Source organism: Borostomias antarcticus, assembly GCF_949987555.1.
Source record: "Borostomias antarcticus genome assembly, chromosome: 4".
Classification (NCBI taxonomy): domain Eukaryota; kingdom Metazoa; phylum Chordata; class Actinopteri; order Stomiiformes; family Stomiidae; genus Borostomias; species Borostomias antarcticus.
Window position 1 is genome coordinate 27,382,858 of NC_140237.1, and position 20,643 is coordinate 27,403,500.

The 20,643-nt window shown below is 44.2% G+C and overlaps 1 protein-coding gene across 2 annotated transcripts in view; it reads right to left on the reverse strand.

Moving 5' to 3' along the window:
- ppfia1 (PTPRF interacting protein alpha 1) overlaps positions 1–17,406 on the reverse strand; it is a 67,502-nt gene extending 50,096 nt beyond the window's left edge. For both annotated transcript variants that reach the window (XM_084437000.1, XM_084436999.1), the window contains exons 1-2: positions 16,397–17,406; positions 12,929–13,195 (exon numbers count right to left, since the gene is read on the reverse strand). In XM_084437000.1, coding sequence (XP_084293126.1) covers positions 12,929–13,195 — 267 coding nt within the window. In that variant the 5' untranslated portion in view covers positions 16,397–17,406. The remainder of the gene's footprint in view (positions 1–12,928; positions 13,196–16,396) is intronic.
- Positions 17,407–20,643: the final 3,237 nt, after the last annotated feature.

Sequence of the window (20,643 nt, forward strand, 5' to 3'; positions counted from 1 at the left end):
AGCGTAGTGTGTCCTGTCTCTCTCTGGGAGGAGCGTAGTGGGTCCTGTCTCTCTCTGGGAGGAGCGTAGTGTCCTGTCTCTCTCTGGGAGCAGCATAGTGTGTCCTGTCTCTCTCTGGGAGCAGCGTAGTGTGTCCGGTCTCTCTCTGGGAGGAGCGTAGTGTCCTGTCTCTCTCTGGGAGCAGCGTAGTGTGTCCTGTCTCTCTCTGGGAGCAGCGTAGTGTGTCCTGTCTCTCTCTGGGAGGAGCGTAGTGTGTCCTGTCTCTCTCTGGGAGGAGCGTAGTGTGTCCTGTCTCTCTCTGGGAGGAGCGTAGTGTGTCCGGTCTCTCTCTGGGAGGAGCGTAGTGTCCTGTCTCTCTCTGGGAGGAGCGTAGTGTCCTGTCTCTCTCTGGGAGGAGCGTAGTGTGTCTGCTCTTGCTCACCCTCTCCCTCCAGCTCTCCAAATGACGCTGAAAACCTGTCCAAAACTTCAGTGCCAACTTTATGTTCTTTTGGATAACATTAAAATAGAAAATAATGAATCTTACTGCCAGGGCAACTCAAGTGAGTCCATCTATGTGACCCGTGGGATTCACTCATCTATGTGACCCGTGGGATTCACTCATCTATGTGACCCGTGGGATTCACTCATCTATGTGACCCGTGGGATTCACTCCTCTATGTGACCCGTGGGAAGCACAGGTCATGTTCAACTTGCCAAAAGGTCATTTTCCCTTTCCCAAAAAATAGTGTCTGTTATAAACAATAATAGGTCAAATTTGAATAACCTTTCATTTAATATTAGTTGATGCATTAGCACACTTAGGCTAGTTACAGAGAGAAGAATGCTGACCAAACTGCAGCAGCCTGGAAGCCACTCTTTATGATAAAAAAAGCTTTCATGATCGTCTAGACTTCCAGCCACCCAGAACGGTTTGAGTGGGCGGGAGTGCTTGCCTTGACAGAAGAACCCCTTCAGCCAGTCAGCGTAACAAAACACAGATCAAACTTTAGCCAAATCCAGTTGGAAGAACGTTACCTAGGCTAGCTAATGTAGCTAACCGGATTGTGCCAGACAGCCAAACAAGTTCAACATTTATTTGAGATTGCTGGCTAGCATAACCAGTTTTGTGGAATTTGTTTTGATAACTGGTCAGTTGATATGTTGCACAGGAAACTAGCAGTACAATATCATTAGGGCTAGGTTAGGTAGGTAGCTAGCAAAGTCAGCTTGCCCGGCTGGCAAGTAGTACATTAGTACATTATGTAGTAATACATTACATTAGTCATTTAGCAGACGCTTTTATCTAAAGCGACTTACAATAATTGCATTTAACATAGGAAGTCAGTGTACTACTACTCACCAGAACTCAAGTGCATCTCCTTTTTAAACAAGTGACTAAGAGCATAATCTAGTGCTATAGGCAAAGTGCAAGAGTAGCAAACTAAAAATACAGTATATGCTTAAGATGGAGGATCCTGGTAGTACTAGGTGAGTTTTGAGCCTGCGTCAAAAGATGGGCAGCGACTCTGATGCATAGTAGCCTGTTATTTAGCTATGGTTTGGCTACTGTACTGTGTTACTGTAGATCAATATTTACAGTGGGGGACAGGACTACCACCCCACCTGTACTGTGGTATATCCGTGGGGGGGGATTAATGCTGAATTCTCACACTTTGGATGTAGGAAATGAAAGAAGTGTGAATGTGAATGATTAGTTCACACATTCTGTGGCGGTGCAAGAGTCAACAGAGCTGCAGGTGTAGAGCTGACAGAGTTGGCCAACACAGCCTAGAGCAAACAGCCTCGTCTCACAGGGTTGCAAAACAGACCCGACTGGCCAGACCAGGGCATGGCCACACATGGTCTACCACCTGAGCAGGATGGAGGGGATTTGGGTGGAGACCTGTACAGGGAACTAGGGTTCAAGGTTCAATATAAGTCACAACAGCATGCTGCTTCTTGGTTTTAATGTGAGATGCATGCCCGTCAATTTAATACTACAGTAAGAGCAAAATGTTAATCTATTGAATCTCTACAAATCTACAGGAGTGGCAAGGACTAGGAATTCAGATTATACTTTCACTGGGTGGATTAAGACAACAACGAAAGAGAAAGAAAACAAGGCAGTCTGTCCTGTGACACTTCCCATGGAATACAGACACACAGAATACTGAGGACATTCAATACCATTAGTGATGAGCTTTTCTCTGCTTTTTCTTTCCTCATAGAAGTAAATATGTAGGGCAGGCGAAGCCAGAAGGCTCCAGACATAAAAGAGCCCAGGATAAAGAGAGAAGAGCAGAAGAGAAACAGGGGGGGGGGGGGGGGTTGGCACAGGATGTAGGCCGTTTATAGAGCCACTCAAAATCAAGACCTGATAGAAATCACATTTTTGAGTTATTGCTAAGTGAGGCAAGGAGGGGAGGAGCACAGAGAGTGAGACTGAGAAGGAATAGCTTAACGTGCATTCACGACAATAGAGTTAATAATATAAATCTAATGATATCAGAACAGGAGGCAAATCTGAATGGCTTACTGAATCACAACTTTTGAATTTAGCTGCTCACAACAAAACTGACTGAGTCTTATTGTTTAACAGTTTGTGTGTTAGTAGGCCCATCAAAGACGCAAATGTGCCCAAGCACTGAAAAGTGAGGTTTTCATAATAGGGGACCAAGTCACTGGAAAGCCAAATACACAATAGCCTTCTTACTACATAATTTAGGGCTTCATATACATAATAGTAAGCGTTTAAAAGTATTAGAAATTAGTTTCAATCCAAATTCCAAACATTGCCATTTACGTTTTTGTAACGTTCCTGATAGTGGGTTTGAATGTGGTGTAATTATGACATTTATTACGAAAATTATGCGATTAATTCTGCAAATCAATCCTCAACCATATCCCATATACTGTGTGTGTGTATATATATTTTTTATTATTATTATTTTTTAAATATATATATCTATATTTGATCTATCTACCCATCGTCATGGATTGTGATTCGCTACCTTGTCTGCATTTCTCTGGCAAGTTTAACCCCCACCCCCCTCCCCCACCACCCCAGCAAGTTCTACCAAGCTGGGCAGGTTTCAGGGTAGAGGCCAGACGAAAAACAACACCTGGCCCTCCAGGTTGGGGGTTGGGCGGGGGCTAACAACTCCAAAAAGACAATCCGTTAAGAAAACTACAACAAATGCTACAGTTGCCAGTTGCCACAGGCCCTGTGGTAGACTCCAGCCAAATCTCAGTATACTCCTAGTGAAAGCCCTTAACAGGAAGCTATGGGTGCGACAGAAAGCCTACCTGGGCCCAAAACAAAGCTCCGCCTAGGAACATAGAACGTATGCGCCATGTATGAGACGTCCAAACCAGCCCAGGTTACCAGAGAGATGAAAAGGTACAGGCTGGATATTTTGGGAATCAGTGAATATCGATGGACTGCTTCTGGACAGCAAACAAACAGTGAAGGATCGGTTGTAGACTAGGGCTGGGCTGAAAAATAGTTTGTACGATTCAAAATCGTACTTCATTTGAATTAATGATAATCAATTTATAAATCCCAAGATCGATCTTTTAATATATTATTTTTCCCGTGGATACTTGAAGCTTTTAAACCCATTAGTCTGGCGTGCTAGAGAAACTATCTAGCTAACGATAGAGCTAGCTAACGATAGAGCGAGCTGGCTGCATAGCTAACACTCTAGCTTATAAGTTGAGCTATCTATTCTCAGTAGCTAGTTCATATAATTTAGCTAGCTAGCCAATTATACATGGTTCGTTGGGTCATCTTAAATAAAAAGTACATTAATGTAACTGCTTTTGGATGCCTTCTAAATGTAAACACTAATATTTCCTTGCACCGCCGAGGCACGCGAGTAGGGTGATCACTGCTGCCTGTATGTGGGTGGGTGGCTGGATGGGCATTTTGTTTACACCATAGCTCGAAGACAAATAACCCAATGATGTTCATACTTGGTACATATGTTCCGCCCAAGGTACCCTGGACCTGATTAGATTTTGGAGTGGATCTGAATTACAGGGCAGATCCACAAATTATTTTTCTTGTGTTATGAAAGTATAGGAGTTATACTTCCCACTCACCACTAGAGAGCAGAAATGACTATCTCTACATTGCATACAATTGCATACAAAATGTAACTCTTCATCCTCATATTTCTGTCCGTGAGAACTATTATTGTTTCCAGCGGATATCTGATTGATCCCATGACCGCCCTAAGCAGCACTCAACAAGGAAGTGATTTGGCATGACAGCATACATTTGCGGATGTTTAGGATCAATCTGTAAGGGGAAAAAAATTCCAGCGAATATCTTAGTTAATACAAGGTTGATTGATTGATTGATTAATACAAGGTTGATTGATCTAGGAAAGCCGTCCTGTTTGTTTTTGTTTATATATGGTATTTATTCTCTTTTGCTCTCGAGTAGCGCAAGGAAGGGAACTCCTCCAACCAGCATTAAAGGACTATGCTCGTTTTTGACAACCTGGACCTTATTTACGACATATTATAAGAAGTTTGACTCACCCAGATCACTTTTGTGTTGTTCGGAGGCATGTAGAAGAAATATAAAATCCAGCGCGAGCCAGTATATCCATGTAATGGCGGCGCACGGGGCATAGGGAATGCAGTTTCTCAAAATCCATTTTCGGCCGCTAAACGGTTGTTTTCATCAATCACATAGCATGAATCGACAGTTGATATTCCTCTACGCCAGCCATTGTTGTTTTGGTGCCATATAAGGGGTCTTGATCCTCTGTAACATGCTCTTTATAAGCCGCTCCCCCACTTGCTCCAGCACGCATGCGCACAGGCCAGCGCGCAGACTTGCTGGAGCAAGTGGGGGAGCGGCTTATAAAGAGCATGTTACAGAGGATCAAGACCCCTTATATGGCACCAAAACAACAATGGCTGGCGTAGAGGAATATCAACTGTCGATTCATGCTATGTGATTGATGAAAACAACCGTTTAGCGGCCGAAAATGGATTTTGAGAAACTGCATTCCCTATGCCCCGTGCGCCGCCATTACATGGATATACTGGCTCGCGCTGGATTTTATATTTCTTCTACATGCCTCCGAACAACACAAAAGTGATCTGGGTGAGTCAAACTTCTTATAATATGTCGTAAATAAGGTCCAGGTTGTCAAAAACGAGCATAGTCCTTTAAACAGGAAACCCCATTAATATGTCACAGGCGTTGCTATGATGACCAACTACATTTAGGGGAATACTATTTTGCGGTGTGCTGTGAAAAAAGTAGTGGAGGGGGATCTATTTACATCTCTGAGGCAACATCGTCCCATTTTTTCCTAAAAAACGTAAATGTTATAAAACCAGACAACATTTGGTGATAAGGTAGCTTAATTTATAGATCAAAATGTCCTCATTATGGCGATAAGTCGGTTTTAAATTGGGTTGCTAATTTTTACGATAGCGCCACAGTTTGGAATCCTCTGAGAGGGGCTGTATTAATATGTACACTACAGTAACGGTTACAGTCACAGACATTATGAACAGAGTACTCACACAATGGCATCGGCAAACAACATTTTCAGGGTGAAACAGAATTAACAGTGATGATTTGAGGTCACTAAATATGCACATAAAAAGCTGAAAACATGAATGTAGACTATGATATGTAATTGTAGGAGAGTCGGTTACTTTTCCGCTGCAGTTTAAAATGTCGCTAATTCAAGGCAGAAATCAAGTCTTGTCGCAGCGTAGCTTGGCATTAATACATCCCATCTCAAGGATTGTCGTTAATAGATCCTCCTAGCAAATAAAGTCGAATCAAGTTGAATCAAGATGACCCGGTAGCATGCTATGGAAAGACGTAATATCTGGCTCAAGTTCGCACCTCGCCCGAGTGCAGTTTAGTTTAAAATTAAAGGCACCGCGTTAGAGGGTTCTTCCTTGTACAGTTTACAGCACTAGTTCTCTGAGAGTCTCTTTCATATCAAGCCAAATAGGTGTTGTAACTGAAATACCCCCTACCGAATCGATATCGAATTGGAAGTAATTTTGTGTAATCCTAGTCCAAAAAATGACTGGAGGTGAATGGGTGGCTTTATTTGGCCAGCTCTGTGGCGCCCCCCTCAGGTCACAGCTGGCGGGGGGCAACGCGGTGCACTCCGGGCTCTCCCCCCACACACCCCAGTCCAAACCCCATGTCTCTAACCCCCACACAGGGAGCTGGCTTCGTTCTCAAGTTTTGTTTTCATTCATGGATCCGGCCCGTGATTTGGATCTGTTCCAAAATGTATCGGCTTCTAAGGTGACCCATGATACACCCCTGCACAGAGTTTCAAGAAAATCGATCAGGTAGATTTTGCGTAATCCTGGCTCAAAAAATGAATGGAGGTGAATGGCCTGCTGTGTTTGGGGGGCCCGTGGACCCGACCCATGCTTCGGATTTGGGCGATATAGGCCTTTGTATGAAGATGCATAATGCATACTGTATATTTTAATCTTGTTTAAGTATGTTGGCAAAAGCAGGACCAGCCCTAAACACACACGAATGTCTGTGGTGTTGTGATGATATGCAAATTAGCCATGTGGGAATTCACACAGAAAGACATCAGGACCGATCTCTCCGTTAAAAATATGGAAGCAAATCTAAGTTCATTAGGCCTACTTGCAAACTTTGGATTCACTTGTCAAAAAAAGTTGTAGGTTTTTTTTAAGACAAGAGAATATTTTTGCGATCTCTGTGACTGATTGTGATAGACCTGCCAGCCTGCTGTGCATGCGTGTTGGGCACGTGCGCCGTTTGGATTCAGTGATAAACAGAAAGTTCATGCAATCATTTGTCTGTTTATTTTTATTTTTTTAGTTGTTCTCCAAAAAAATTCCAACAGTTTTCCCAGATGGGTGAGTGATCCCAGCTGGGTGAGAGAAACAAACCATCTGGCGTTTCAGGTTAGGAGGGATTATAATCTAACAGAGATTTACATTTTAAATCAAAGAATCTCTCCCACTCTTGATACCGATACGGAATGCTAGCACAATCACAGTTTTGTGGAAATATTTATGTGGCGGTTCACACACAAGTCCGCACGTTTGCAGGAGCAGAGGGACAAGAACCTGCATTTCTGTAAAGCACAGCTCCTCCCGTTGTGCAGCCTAGCCAAGTTTATAAGCGCCTTAAGAGAGAAAGACAGATAACAGGTAAAATGCTCTCATACACAAGAGTGATATTTCTAAATCTCCATATTTAATAAGGAGACCTTAGTCCCTCTCTCCGCCCACATCACAAGACCAGTAAGCCTGTGCCAATGTCCCCCTCTCTCTCTCCCGATTCCAAAGCCCTTCTCGTCACATGATGAGGAGAGGGGGGGGTGGCCGTCTGGTCCTGTTTCCCACCCACACAATACAGCCAGTGTGCTGGAACGCCTTTTTACACCACTACACACATCTCACTCTGCCATATCCTTCCACTCTTTTCATTACCGGAGCTGTTTGTCTGTTACTGTCTAGGCTCTACAGTAGGATACTTTTCTCTACCTATTGTTAACTGTCTATATTCATCTTTTTCTCCTATTGCATTTACTGCATTACTTTAAACTTGATTCAAGCGTTCGTCTACTGTTATTGGCATGAAAGCAATAATACATGATTCATTACAGGGATATGAAAGCGATGTTGCTTTCCTTCCCCCTGTCGATTTCCCTTTTATTTCTTACTCACTTCTCACACCATGTACTCCTGTCACCAGCCAATAGGGCGCTTCCATATGTCCTCCTTCGTCCCAACTTCCCTTTTCTAATTGTTTTATTTTTTCAGGATTCATATCCCCCCCACCCTTATTTTTTTTTTTTTTTTTTTAAAGAGAGCAAAAAAAAACAATGCTAGCCAACAAGGTCACAAACTGGTGGCCACGGCAAAACTGAGGGACATGGCGATTAGAAACGGTCTTTGTTGGTCAATTTTGCATTGTGTGAATTCTGCGATTCAGTCCATGTTATCCCTAACGCGAAACTCATAGGGCCCTAAGCCTAGTAATATTTGAAATGTTGCCATTGTACTCACCGTACTAAAAGGATTCAAAATAGTTGGCAACACATTTCATCATCGATTCGTTGGGTCTTATGTTGAACTGTCTCTTTGAAACGATGCTGCACTTTCCCCCAGTAGAATCAACCCTCCGACTGCCAGTTGAAACACACACACACACACACACACACACACACACACACACACACACACACACACACACACACACACACACACACACACACACACACACACACACACACACACACACACACACACACACACACACACACACACACACACACACACACACACACACACACTGCAGTGACCAAATAGCCCCTCCTCTCCTCTCTCTGTCAATTCAATTCACTCACGTCTTCTCGTCACTCCGCAGGTCTCATTCATACATGGAGCAGTGTAGCATTTCATAGCGGGTGCAATTCCAGACCAAAATGCATTCAATGCCGATACCACCACCATATTTAGGCAACGTAGGTTTAAAAAATTAATTTAATTAAGTAGGCTACTGACAGCGACCTCTACAAAGCCACGTCACATCATTATTTGGCTGTGTAATGTGTGCTGTTGTAGTCGGTTACTACGAGCTCGCCCTGTACCGCCTGTAACCTGGCCTATGAATACGGTTTAATAGGCACGTGTTCAATCGTAACCTTTGATTGACTGGTGATAAAAATAGAAAACATAATTGACACAAGGAATTAACAGTCACACTGCGGATTATGGGAAAGCTGAATGACAGGTATCTGTTCAGAATTATAGTAATCGGGGGTTTCATAGACTTACAGAATAGATGCTTATTCCTTGCAAATTCACCTGGTAGTGCTGCCGGTAAATAATTGGTTGGGAAGCTAACAATCTCGTCTTTCCATTGGTGTATATAACTCAAAAAGTGTTTTCGGGTCAATGTGACTCGTTATGATGGAGCAGATCACATATTACAGGATGAAACTGTTGAAGACATCACTTGAAACAACATCAGAGGCCTACATGCAAGTATTGTGTAGGCCTATGTGTAAGAGATGAATGGTTGTGACCATGAACTCAGCCAGGTAGATTATCAGCATTTATCACCAGCCTCAATTTATTTGATAAAGCTTTTCACGTGAGTACTTTCCTCTGTGTTGTCATTCATTTAAACCACCGGAAACCGAATATCATCTAGGCTACTTCCAGTTGCTGCATTTCTACCTTTATGCTTTCATGTTTTTAGAGCGCATTCAATATTTTACAGGATTCCAAATAAAAACCATCCATTCATCCAACTTCGTCCTGAGCGCAGCGCACTCTCCATGGAATCAACTCTACTGTCGTTTGCACAATGTTCTAGATGACATTAGATTCAACATTGCACCATAGCGTACAAGTACTTGGATGACAAAGTGCAGTAGTAGGCTACACTAGGGTTGGGCGATGTGTGCTGAAATATGACATCACGATGTGGCCATCCAAACATCGCGATGGACGATGATATCGTCATTTTATGGAAATAATAATAATAATAAAATAAAACGAAAAAAAAAAAAGTAAAACATGTTTTATAGGCCTATTACGTATCCCGGGTAGGCTATTGTAGAATCAGGCTTCACATTAACTGGCTACATGACGCAGTCACTTTATATGAAATAACTTATATTTAATTTAGAGAGAAAATGCAAGTCTACAATAGCCTACCCGGGATACGTAATACGCCTATAAAACATGTTTTACTTTTTTTTCGAACAAATATGATAATGACGCCACCATGGCTATCTTGCACAAATCAGCACTGCTTGATCCAAGATACCGAGGGGAACACATGCAGCCACCCGAGCTGAACCACGTCAAGACCGAGCTGGTTGCAGAGATGGTAGCAACAACGACCCGCGCAGAGCGCCCAACAGTCAGTCCCACCACGCAGGAAGATCAGTCCAGCGCTGCAGAGCAGAAGCTCGCTGGGCAGTCTTCTAGGGGAAAAAAACAAACCAGCTACGCGCACTGCTGCTGAAATCGCAGAGGTAGAGATCACAGCCTACTTGCTGGAAGAGACAATTGACGGAGATGACGATCCACTCAGATGATGGAAAGATAACCAAACGAGGTTTACTTTTATGGCTAGTATTGCGCGTAAATACCTCTCCATATGCGCAACCAGCACACCATCAGAGCGCGTGTTCAGCACCGCAGGTAGTGTTGTCACTCCTCTCCATTCCCTACTAAAGCCTGATAAAGTGAACATGCTGGTTTTCTTAGCCAGGAATCTAGAATAGAAAGAGTAGGCCTAAACCCTGGGGTAAGAGTATAGAGTCAGATTGTGGAGTTTTTGTTAGCCATTTTTTATGCCATTTGTGGTATTTTTTTAAAAAAATATGTAAATAACAATTATTTACAATTTCTTTATTATTATTTCTTTATTATTATTCAACGAAATATATGTAAATAGTGTGTCATTTATTGATAGTTGGTTCGCTTAGAACCTTGAACTGGACTCATTAATAAAAAGCGTTGTAGGCCTCAATGTGGCGAAAAGGTAAGAAATAAATTGCAAAAAAATAGGCTAATGCTATATTATTGTTGTAACAGGTAATATTTATGTTGCATGTGGCTGATCATGGCAGGCTAAGTTTGATGAAATCGTTTATCAAGTCGAGTCCGAAGACCCTACTATTATAGGCCTAGTCATAGGCCTAGTTATAGGCCTAGTCTTGTATCATAAATGACTGAGGGAAGAAGTTGCAAATGTTTGCCTATGCCCTTCCAATACATTGTTTATGTGTCATATAATTTAACAGATTATAATTTATACAGCTAAACAAACATGATGTTCACTCCGTGTCCGTGCGTAAAATGTTCCATGAGCGCACGGGCTGTTGAACTACATCAAATTGAGATGTTTGTTAAGCTATAGATACATTCTAATCTGTTACATTTTATGACACATAGGCCTAGAATTAGTAGATTACGACTCAAATTAGTTAATCTAATTATTTACAATGTTTAAAGAAGCAGAAATAACTCCGGTATAGGCGTCGACTCGCACCATATGCCTCTCGCTCAGTTTGCTGTCCAAATTCTTCACGAAGGACACAATAACTGTGGGAAACGTATTAAATGGTCTTCATTAACGTCGGCCTACACATATATAATACCCAACTGTTCCATTTTCACAGCTCAAGTGTTTAAAAAGCGCCGATGTGACGATGGTTCTCAACCATCGTATTTTTCTATCAACCATTGGCGATGGACGATGATATCGTCCATCGGCCCAACCCTAGGCTACACTGAAATGCAGTTGACATCGTGAATAACAATTTTTCTGAAATACGATCCAATGATATGTTCCTTTGCATCTACTTTAAACTAAGTTATTCCACAGATTTTAAATTTTTTTAATGATTATTTGTGAAGATAGAGCTTTTTTCCCCAGTTTTTTTGTCACCATAATAGTAGCCATCTTTACCATCACTGACCAGTTTCTTTGCTTTCGTCACTTCCGTGACTTCTGTAAGCCAATCAGAGTGATCTCTCTTTTCCCGACGCGCCCGCTCACTCCGCCGATTAGACACGCTCAGATGTCCCGACCCACACCGACTCAGCCACCAGCATTCACCAGCATTCACCAGCATTCACCACGTTCACGGCGGCCGATTATCGGCCCGGTGGGTCAGGGGCTTTAACTGGTCACAGCCCTGACATAACATATACATGCATTTGGTCACCAGAGGGTGAACGCCAAGGCTCTGTGCAGACATGAGCGCCCTCTATGCTATGAGAGAACCAGCTGAGGCGCCCTCCAAGCGGACTACAGTAGTAGTATTAACAGAACCAGCTGAGCCTCCAAGCGGACTACAGTAGTAGTATTAACAGAACCAGCTGAGTCTCCAAGCGGACTACAGTAGTAGTATTAACAGAACCAGCTGAGCTTCCAAGCGGACTACAGTAGTAGTATTAACAGAACCAGCTGAGCCTCCAAGCGGACTACAGTAGTAGTATTAACAGAACCAGCTGAGGCGCCCTCCAAGCGGACTACAGTAGTAGTATTAACAGAACCAGCTGAGCCTCCAAGCGGACTACAGTAGTAGTATTAACAGAACCAGCTGAGCCTCCAAGCGGACTACAGTAGTAGTATTAACAGAACCAGCTGAGCCTCCAAGCGGACTACAGTAGTAGTATTAACAGAACCAGCTGAGTCTCCAAGCGGACTACAGTAGTAGTATTAACAGAACCAGCTGAGCCTCCAAGCGGACTACAGTAGTAGTATTAACAGAACCAGCTGAGTCTCCAAGCGGACTACAGTAGTAGTATTAACAGAACCAGCTGAGCCTCCAAGCGGACTACAGTAGTAGTATTAAAAGAACCAGCTGAGCCTCCAAGCGGACTACAGTAGTAGTATTAACAGAACCAGCTGAGCCTCCAAGCGGACTACAGTAGTAGTATTCACAGAACCAACTGAGCCTCCAAGCGGACTACAGTAGTAGTATTAACAGAACCAGCTGAGCCTCCAAGCGGACTACAGTAGTAGTATTAACAGAACCAGCTGAGCCTCCAAGCGGACTACAGTAGTAGTATTAACAGAACCAGCTGAGCCTCCAAGCGGACTACAGTAGTAGTATTAACAGAACCAGCTGAGCCTCCTAGCGGACTACAGTAGTAGTATTAACAGAACCAGCTGAGCCTCCTAGCGGACTACAGTAGTAGTATTAACAGAACCCCTTTGGTCCGCCGCTGTCCGTGGACACGTCCATAGGGAGTATAACCGAGGCTTTAGACTTCAGGTGGTCTTATCAGCCTGCTGTGGAGGGAGTACTAAGTTCATTTCAAGGTATTTCAGACAACTTTCCAGTCAGCAAAGACCAGAGAGTTTGTGTCCTTCCAACGGCGCGTGACAGTGCTGTGCAGATATGAAGCCAGGATGAGCGTTCTCTCTCACCTGAGGCAGAGCGGTGTTGAGTTGTCTCTGCAGCGCGTCTCTCTCGTGGCTGACCTCGTGCAGCTTGCCCTGGGTCAGGCCCAGGTTCTCCTGAGTCTCCCGCAGCGTGTCCAGCAGCCGGTCACGCTCCTCCAGCATGGACACCATCAGCGATTCAAAGTGCCCCTCTGAGTCCGACTGCAGGGGGGAGCCAGAGCCTCGGCCACCCCCGCCTCCCCCTGAGGGACCCTCTGCCTCGCTGATGGTGGGCATCACCTCGCACATCATCTGGGGGAAGAGGAGGAATGAAAGGGGAGGCAGGAAAGAAGCAGGTGAAAGAAAAACGGGGTAGAACGGAGGAAGAACAAATGAATGGGAGGAGAATGGAGAAGAGTGAAAAAGCAGGGAAGCAAAGGCAGAGAGGAGAGAGGGAAGAAAGGAGAAAGCTGGGTCAACAACAATGCTTCAGGCCACAACAATTGACCTAAGCTACTGTCAGCCTTAATCCATTAATCCAACACATCAACAGAAACGAGCAGCAGGACACCATGTACACCAGCAATCTCAAAGTACAGAGAGGAAGAAAAAGATCACTGTTGGAAGGCGGCCTCAGCATGGCACACGCCATATCGTATCTGCCCTCAATAAAAAAAATCTTCCCACAGTAGAAAGCTCTTACAAAGCCACATAATGTATTTCCTTGATTTGTATTTATTTATAACTGTGTCTTTCATATGTTCTGTATGATGCTGTGTTATTGTTTACTTTTATCTTGTGTCATTTTAGGATGCCTATTTATAACATCTTGGCCAGGGACCACAAATGAAAATTAGCCTCCTGGCTAAATCTGGTGTATTTACATTTGTTGATGATTGATATGCATTGTCCCTTCTCAAATAAACTGAAAAATTAAATGAAAAGAAATGACTGGCCATTGAACTGAACAGAATTCTCCAAATTTGTTAACAGAGACATGACCTAAACTCCCTTGTTCTCCACAACACATACGGGCGCATCTACCGTGGCACAGGATGCTTCTTAGATGACCTTCATTGCTTTTCAAGTTCTTCCGATCCTCTCGCTTTTTGCAACCCGAAATACAATTGGGATTCAACATGCCCCTTTCACGTGAAAACACAAGGGCTTTTTGTATAATCAACAAATCATTGAGCTTCAGAGTAAAACACAACACGCGCATCTGTCTCGCCTATCTTTTCAGTGCGGCATCGAGATTTTAGAGCATTATTACTTAGTTAAATTTTGCAATTAATCTGTGGTCCACATACATGCCAAACTGTGGGGGGCGACCCAAACGTATCACGGATCAATAGGATCACTATTTAAATGGAAACTGTACTGCTATATCAGCAGCTATAACAAAACACAAAAAACAACCGGCAGTGTATTGGCAGATATGGCTCATAGATATGGCTCATAGATATGGCTCATAGATATGGCTCATAGATATGGCTCATATATATGGCTCATAGATATGGCTCATAGATGATCTGTATCGGACACAAAAAACGTGATCGGAGAATCCCCAGTTATAACGTTTCTTATTCTTACTTTACTCTGATTGCGCGTTTGCAGGCAAGCTGTGGAGGCACACAATGGCAAATTGCCTCCGCAAAACGCTGTTATTATGAATGGAACACTGCTAGAATAGGCGAGAGAACAGGCTGCTAGAATAAGCTAGCCAGCGAGCTAATGGCAACAGCCACTAGGTTAGGTTAGCTGAAAAGCCAACAGGTGGCAAGGTTAGCTGAATGTTAGCTAGGCTAGCTAGCTACGAGAGGCTATTAGCCATAACCTGCCCCTCCCTACTCTCTTCACATGAATTGAAACTGAAATGTGATTCCTTTAGTCTCCGCTCTGTGCTGCGTGTGAAAAGACCAAAGAGGAACATCACACATTTTCTTCACTTTTCAGGCACGGCGGTCCAACAGTAAGGGAAAGACTTAACTTTGTCCTGTAACACCGACTCTGACCACCCAACTGTCTTAGTGTAACATGTGTTTTATTTGAAAATAAACTTGTGAAGCAGCTTAAAGGAACACGGCAACATTTGGGGAAATTAGCTTATGTGCCATCATCCCCAGTCTAATAAGAAGATACATACCCTTCTCTTCTCTGTGCGTGCTGTAGGAAGCATTTAGACCCGTTAGACTAGCTTAGCACAATCACTGCAAGTGGATTCAAAACAGTTTCAAATCCTCTTCCAGTCACTGAGCTAAGTTATGCTAACGGCTCTAACGGGTCTCAATGCTTCCTCCTGCATGCACAGAGAAGGGCGTGCATCTTCTTATCTGACTCTGGGGATGATGGCAAATAAGATCATTTCAAGATGAGTAGAGGCAACACGCATATCAACTTGCTCTCTTTTTAGTGGTGCTGGGAATCAAATGCCCTGAAGATGCACACATTTTCACCTCTGCATTGGTTTATTAGAAAGTCAACATTTCAGTCACAGAGAACTTTTAAGACATGGCATGGCAAACATACCCTTGCGTGTCACTTTACCATGCCATGTTTTGAAAAAGGTCTCTCTGACCCGAGACGTTGACTTTTTAATGAACCAATGCAGGGGTCAAAGTGTGTGCTGGAATCATGAGCTCATTTCCCCAAAAGTTGGCGCATTCCTTTAATGCTGAGGACATGGGCAATTGGGGCATTTCTCCTCATGTATGATTGTGCTGTAGCCAAGTGTCCCTCCTCATATCGCCTAGGCAAATACAGGATGGTGCTCCACAATGAGGTCAAGCCACCAAAGTGCCACCATTTTTATAAGGAAGATGGGCCAGCGAGACAAATTGACATATGGTAGCCTGGCTATAGAACAGCCATCACTTCTTCCAATATCAAAAAGGAATCTGGAAGATGCTAGAAATCCCAAGAGGTGCCCACTGCCCAGGCCTCAGACTACCCTCACTGAGACCATGTACTGACCTGATGAGCTGAGGAAAACCATACAGAGCAGTGAGGCTGACATGAAACTATACATTCACTGAGAAGCAGGCAGATGAAAGGTGCCTGAACTTGTCATCATTAGCCTGCTTAAAGGTTAATCTGAAACAGATGCACTGTGGAATGTGACTTTTTTCTGTAATGTGATTTGAATTCCTGTCAGCTGGGTAGATATTACTGTACCATAATAAGCATCAACTTCCCTCATCGCACCTAAGGACAGATGAATTAATGATGGCAGCATTAGCTAGCCTAGTTGCTAAACATCAACATCTACTCTCTGCAAGAGATTTTTTTAAATACATTTATACAAGAATATGGTTGATTCATGCACTAAATTCCTCTGAGCCCATTTTCCATACTGAGAACCATATCGAGCTACTGTTAATTCTAGCTGGTGCACTGTTGTCCTCCAATACAGCTATGAAATGTACCTAATAATTAGCTAACGTTAGCTGCTTAATACATGCAATAACAATATAATAACATAAAATATCTGTTCACTACTTCAATGCATCTTACCTTTGAAAAGTATCGTAGCTGGATTCCTTTATGATGTCCACTTTCCTTTTGTGACCACACAATCTTCTACTAAAAGAACTAAAATCATCTAGCTAGCTAGCTAATTTATTTAATCCAGTTCCGTTTTTCAGCGTTGAAACTGTACGATTAAGGAATAAACTACTTCACCCACATCCGTTTTTTAGCTTTGAAGCTAACTTTACGATTAAAGAATAAACTAAAATATGCACCATACAAACTATGAAAGGTATTTTCGACGAGAAGGAAGACAATTCCAAAGGCCGCAAAACCAGACACATAACAGAGGGCAAGTTAGCTAGATAGCCAAGTTAGCTAGCTAGATAGCCAAACAGTTTACCTAGCTAACTTAGCTAGCTCGCTAGCCAAGTTAGCCAACCAATTACGCCAACATAGTGACAAAATTCACCAACTAGATGCACCGTGCCAGTGGTGACACGAAAATCATACCTACACTATGGCTAGTTATCTTACTCTGACTTAAGCGTATTAGCCAACGTCGCTGCAAACTGTTTATCTAGCTAGGCTAACGAACCAAAGGGAATTCAGCCCCCAACTTAGCTCAGCTAGAAGCAGGCAAACATAGGTGAATCTAGTCTGTCCTCGGCTATGCTGTAGCTAAAGTGAAACATCAAAGTCCAAGCCGATATCAGACAAAACCCGAAAGCTATTCATGATCCACCTTCCGTGGCAAAGTCGCGACAAAGCTATCTGAAATCATTTTCTGATGTCTAGCTAACCAGCTAGCTAGCGTATCGTACCAAGCTTATCGTTATGAGCCTCCTGCCGCTGAGCCGCGTCACCACATCACATTCTGTCTGCCAGTGGCAGAAGATTAAATATCTTTATATTCCTTGAGTTGCGCCTTAATAGTTCCCCGATGCATATGTTACGACGGTCAGCTTTTCAAAAGCGTCCCGCTTTACACATAAACGTACTACGTGACCGAATGGAACCCTTTTATTCAATTCTTTCGGGGGTAGCCTACAGCTCAACAGGGTCCTTCTACCGGCCAGCCAGCTAGCTTGTTTTTTCCCCTTCTTCTACTTCTTCTACTTCTTCTTCTTCGCCGAGTTTATTGGCGTATCGCGAACCAACGTAACGGCGCATACCGCCACCTACCATGGATACACCGGACTGTGCAACGGACTGCTTTTTAAGGGCCGGGCAGTCTCAGCTGCCGGTCCCTCTTATATTTCCCAATATTCTGGATCTTCTTCTTCCTAGGAAGTCTGGAAGTGTAATGGTTGCTGACATGTGAGCTCTCGCTCTGCCCAGGCATCCTGCAGCGGTCCAGAGAAGGGAGTGGGCTCGTTGGTGCGGGGGATGACAGAGTGGAGGATTTGGATGTACCCCGTCAAGACTGTTCTTGCACCCATGATGATGTTTCATCATGTTCATCTGCCCAGAGGGAAGCATCTCCCAGGGAAGGCTCTTCTGTTATACTGTCCATCTTCGACGCTCCAGACTCAGGCATTACTGACAGAGGGGCTTCACCACGCGTACTGACGCTACTCAGCATCATCATCCAATTACTAGTCCAAGGGGAGGAAGTTGACTTGGAGCAGAATGTTTCTGTGCACCACTCTTTCATTCCCATCATGGTCTCTGATCTTATAGATGTGGAGAGAAGGCTTCGAGGCAACTACTGAGTATACTGCTGTCTCCCACCTGTTGGCGAGCTTGTGTTTCCATCTGCACCCTTTGTTTAACACCAAGACCTGGTCACCGATGGAGAGAGGCAGACCTTTGACTCTTTTGTTGTACTAGTCAGACTGGTGTTTTTGTGCCACCGCTGAGTGCTTTTGAGCCAGAAGCATGGCAGAGCTGAGGTCACTCAACAGGGACTTCACATAGCCTGTCATTAGGGCTGTAACGATTACAAATTATGCTAGACGATTAATTGTCTCAGAAATAATAGCGATTAATAAAATAATTGTCAAAAATTTTTTTTTTTTCTTTGTGCGTTGAGTAGAGGACCTAATGACTTTTCTTGTTTTAGGGGGGTGCACTTGCAAAGCATGCCCTGGTGGGAGGTTTCTAGGTACCAGAAGGGTTCTTGAGCTGTGGCATTTTATATGTTAAAAACATACAGGGGAACTACAGTAGGCCTATTCTTCCTACTGATTACTGATTAAGTGATTACTGATTTTTAACACTTCAACAAAGGCCAATCATTTGAGTGAGTGAGGACTGTGAGAGAGAGAGAGTGAGTGAGAGAAAGAGAGAGAGAGGAGTGAGTGAGTGAGTGAGAGAGAGAGAGAGAGAGAGAGAACTATAACCTGATCAGAGAGGAGGGTTGAGTTCCAGCTCCCAGACCAAAGCCTCTGGTTTGGTTTAGGTACTTGTTAGCTTTGTTAGTTAACTATCTTGCCCAACAGCCACTGTCTGGAAGTGCAAGCATTCTGAAATTATTCAGTGGTCGGTTTAAACATTAGCAAAAAAACAACAACAAAAAACAACATATTTGCGATTATACCACACAATTGCGATTTGGCGACGATGCAATAATTGTTACAGGTCATAGTCACCGACAGTCTCGTCCTGGAGCACGTTCTTGAACACACGATCGACAGGCAGCCTTACATTTAGTAGAATGGAGCGAAGCCGGTGGTTTCATGAGCTGTGCAGTTGTACACGAAGGTCATGGTCTGGATCATCTGTGGCCATTTGTTTTTAGACTCAGGTGGGAGGGACCTCAACATGTTGCCCAGCGTACGGTTGAGTCTCTCAGTGCCACCGTTGCCCATCGGGTGGTATGGGGAGGTACGCCAGCCAGCTCCAGGAGCTCAGCCAGGAGCTCACTCTAAAAGTTCGCCCCCTGGTCAGAGTGGAGACGTTCAGGGAAGCCATAGACAGAAGAAACCATCCCAGAGCTTCTTCGCCACTTTCTTTGCAGTCTGGTCTTGGCAGGGGAGGGGAATGCATGTGCCATCTTGGTGAAATGGTCAGTTATCACCAAGACGTCCACAGACTTGTTGCTACGGTCCTCTGCAGACCAGAAGTCGATGCACACAAGTTCCAATGGCGCAGAGGTCTTTATGCTCTCTAGTGGGGCTCGTGCGGCAGGTTGCTTGCTGAGGATGCATCTCACACAGCACTTAACATAGTCATGGACATCCTTCTCCATGCTCAACCAAAAGAACCTCTGACGAGCAAGAGAAAGTGTGCGGGACTGACCTTGGTGAACAACCAGGTCATGAACACAAGTCAGCACCCAGACAGGACATACTGGAACCTCTTGTGCTTGGTCATACTGGAACCTCTTGTGCTTGGTCATACGGTCATTGGTAACTCTGTATAAGATCCCATTCTGAAGCTCTAGATTCTCCCACTGTTTCAACATTCTCAGGGCGGGCTGACTCTCATGACTGCGCTCCCGTCTGTAGGGTCTGCGCCTCCTCTCAACATAGTGGATGACTCTTGAAATGGTAGTACTGTATCTACTTGTTGGCGGACCTGAAGGTGGAGGTCTGCCAACCTGAAGGTCTGCCAGTGACAAGGAGGAGAACGTGTCGTTACCAGCGGTGGTCAGGTAGCCAGTCAGGGACGCAGCCCTCTCTTTAGGTGCAGAGCCCCAGTCCTCACGGGAGGAAAGCACTGAGGAGGTTTCATCTGCTGACATGGACACACCCATAGCTGCACACACAGAAGGGGTTCCCCAACACCTGGGGATGGCACGTTAGGCGGCACACATCCTGCACCCCTCCATCCTCCACATCACACACATGTTCCAGCGGTGCAGAGTAATGGTGCTTTCTTGCGTGGTCGGAGCTGGCAAGTCGCAAGTGGCAAAATACCTACCTCCGACCTGTGTGCATTCGAGCTATAGCGAATGATTTGATGATGATATGATATGATATTGACGTCAGCCGGCAACTGGGGGCTGAGAAACATATCCGAATTTGCGACGAGGAAGTGCAAGTTCATGCGGCGTTTTATTAGTTCCTATTATTCCTAGTAGCAAGTCGCAATTTGCCACCTCCCAGTTAGAAACGAACGCACCATAAGGCTCGGACAAGAGCCGCTGGCTAAGTGGCGTCAGAAAGGGCTCTCTGCTCAGGGCACATGCTGATTCAGTTTCCCTGAAACATGCTTGATGTCAAAGCAGTATGGAGCGAGTTTGGACACCCAGGGTTGTTCGCATGCGTCAAGTTTAGGCTTATATATGTGAGTGGGTTATCAGTCCATACGGTGAACTTGTGAACAACAACCAATCAGCGAAAATG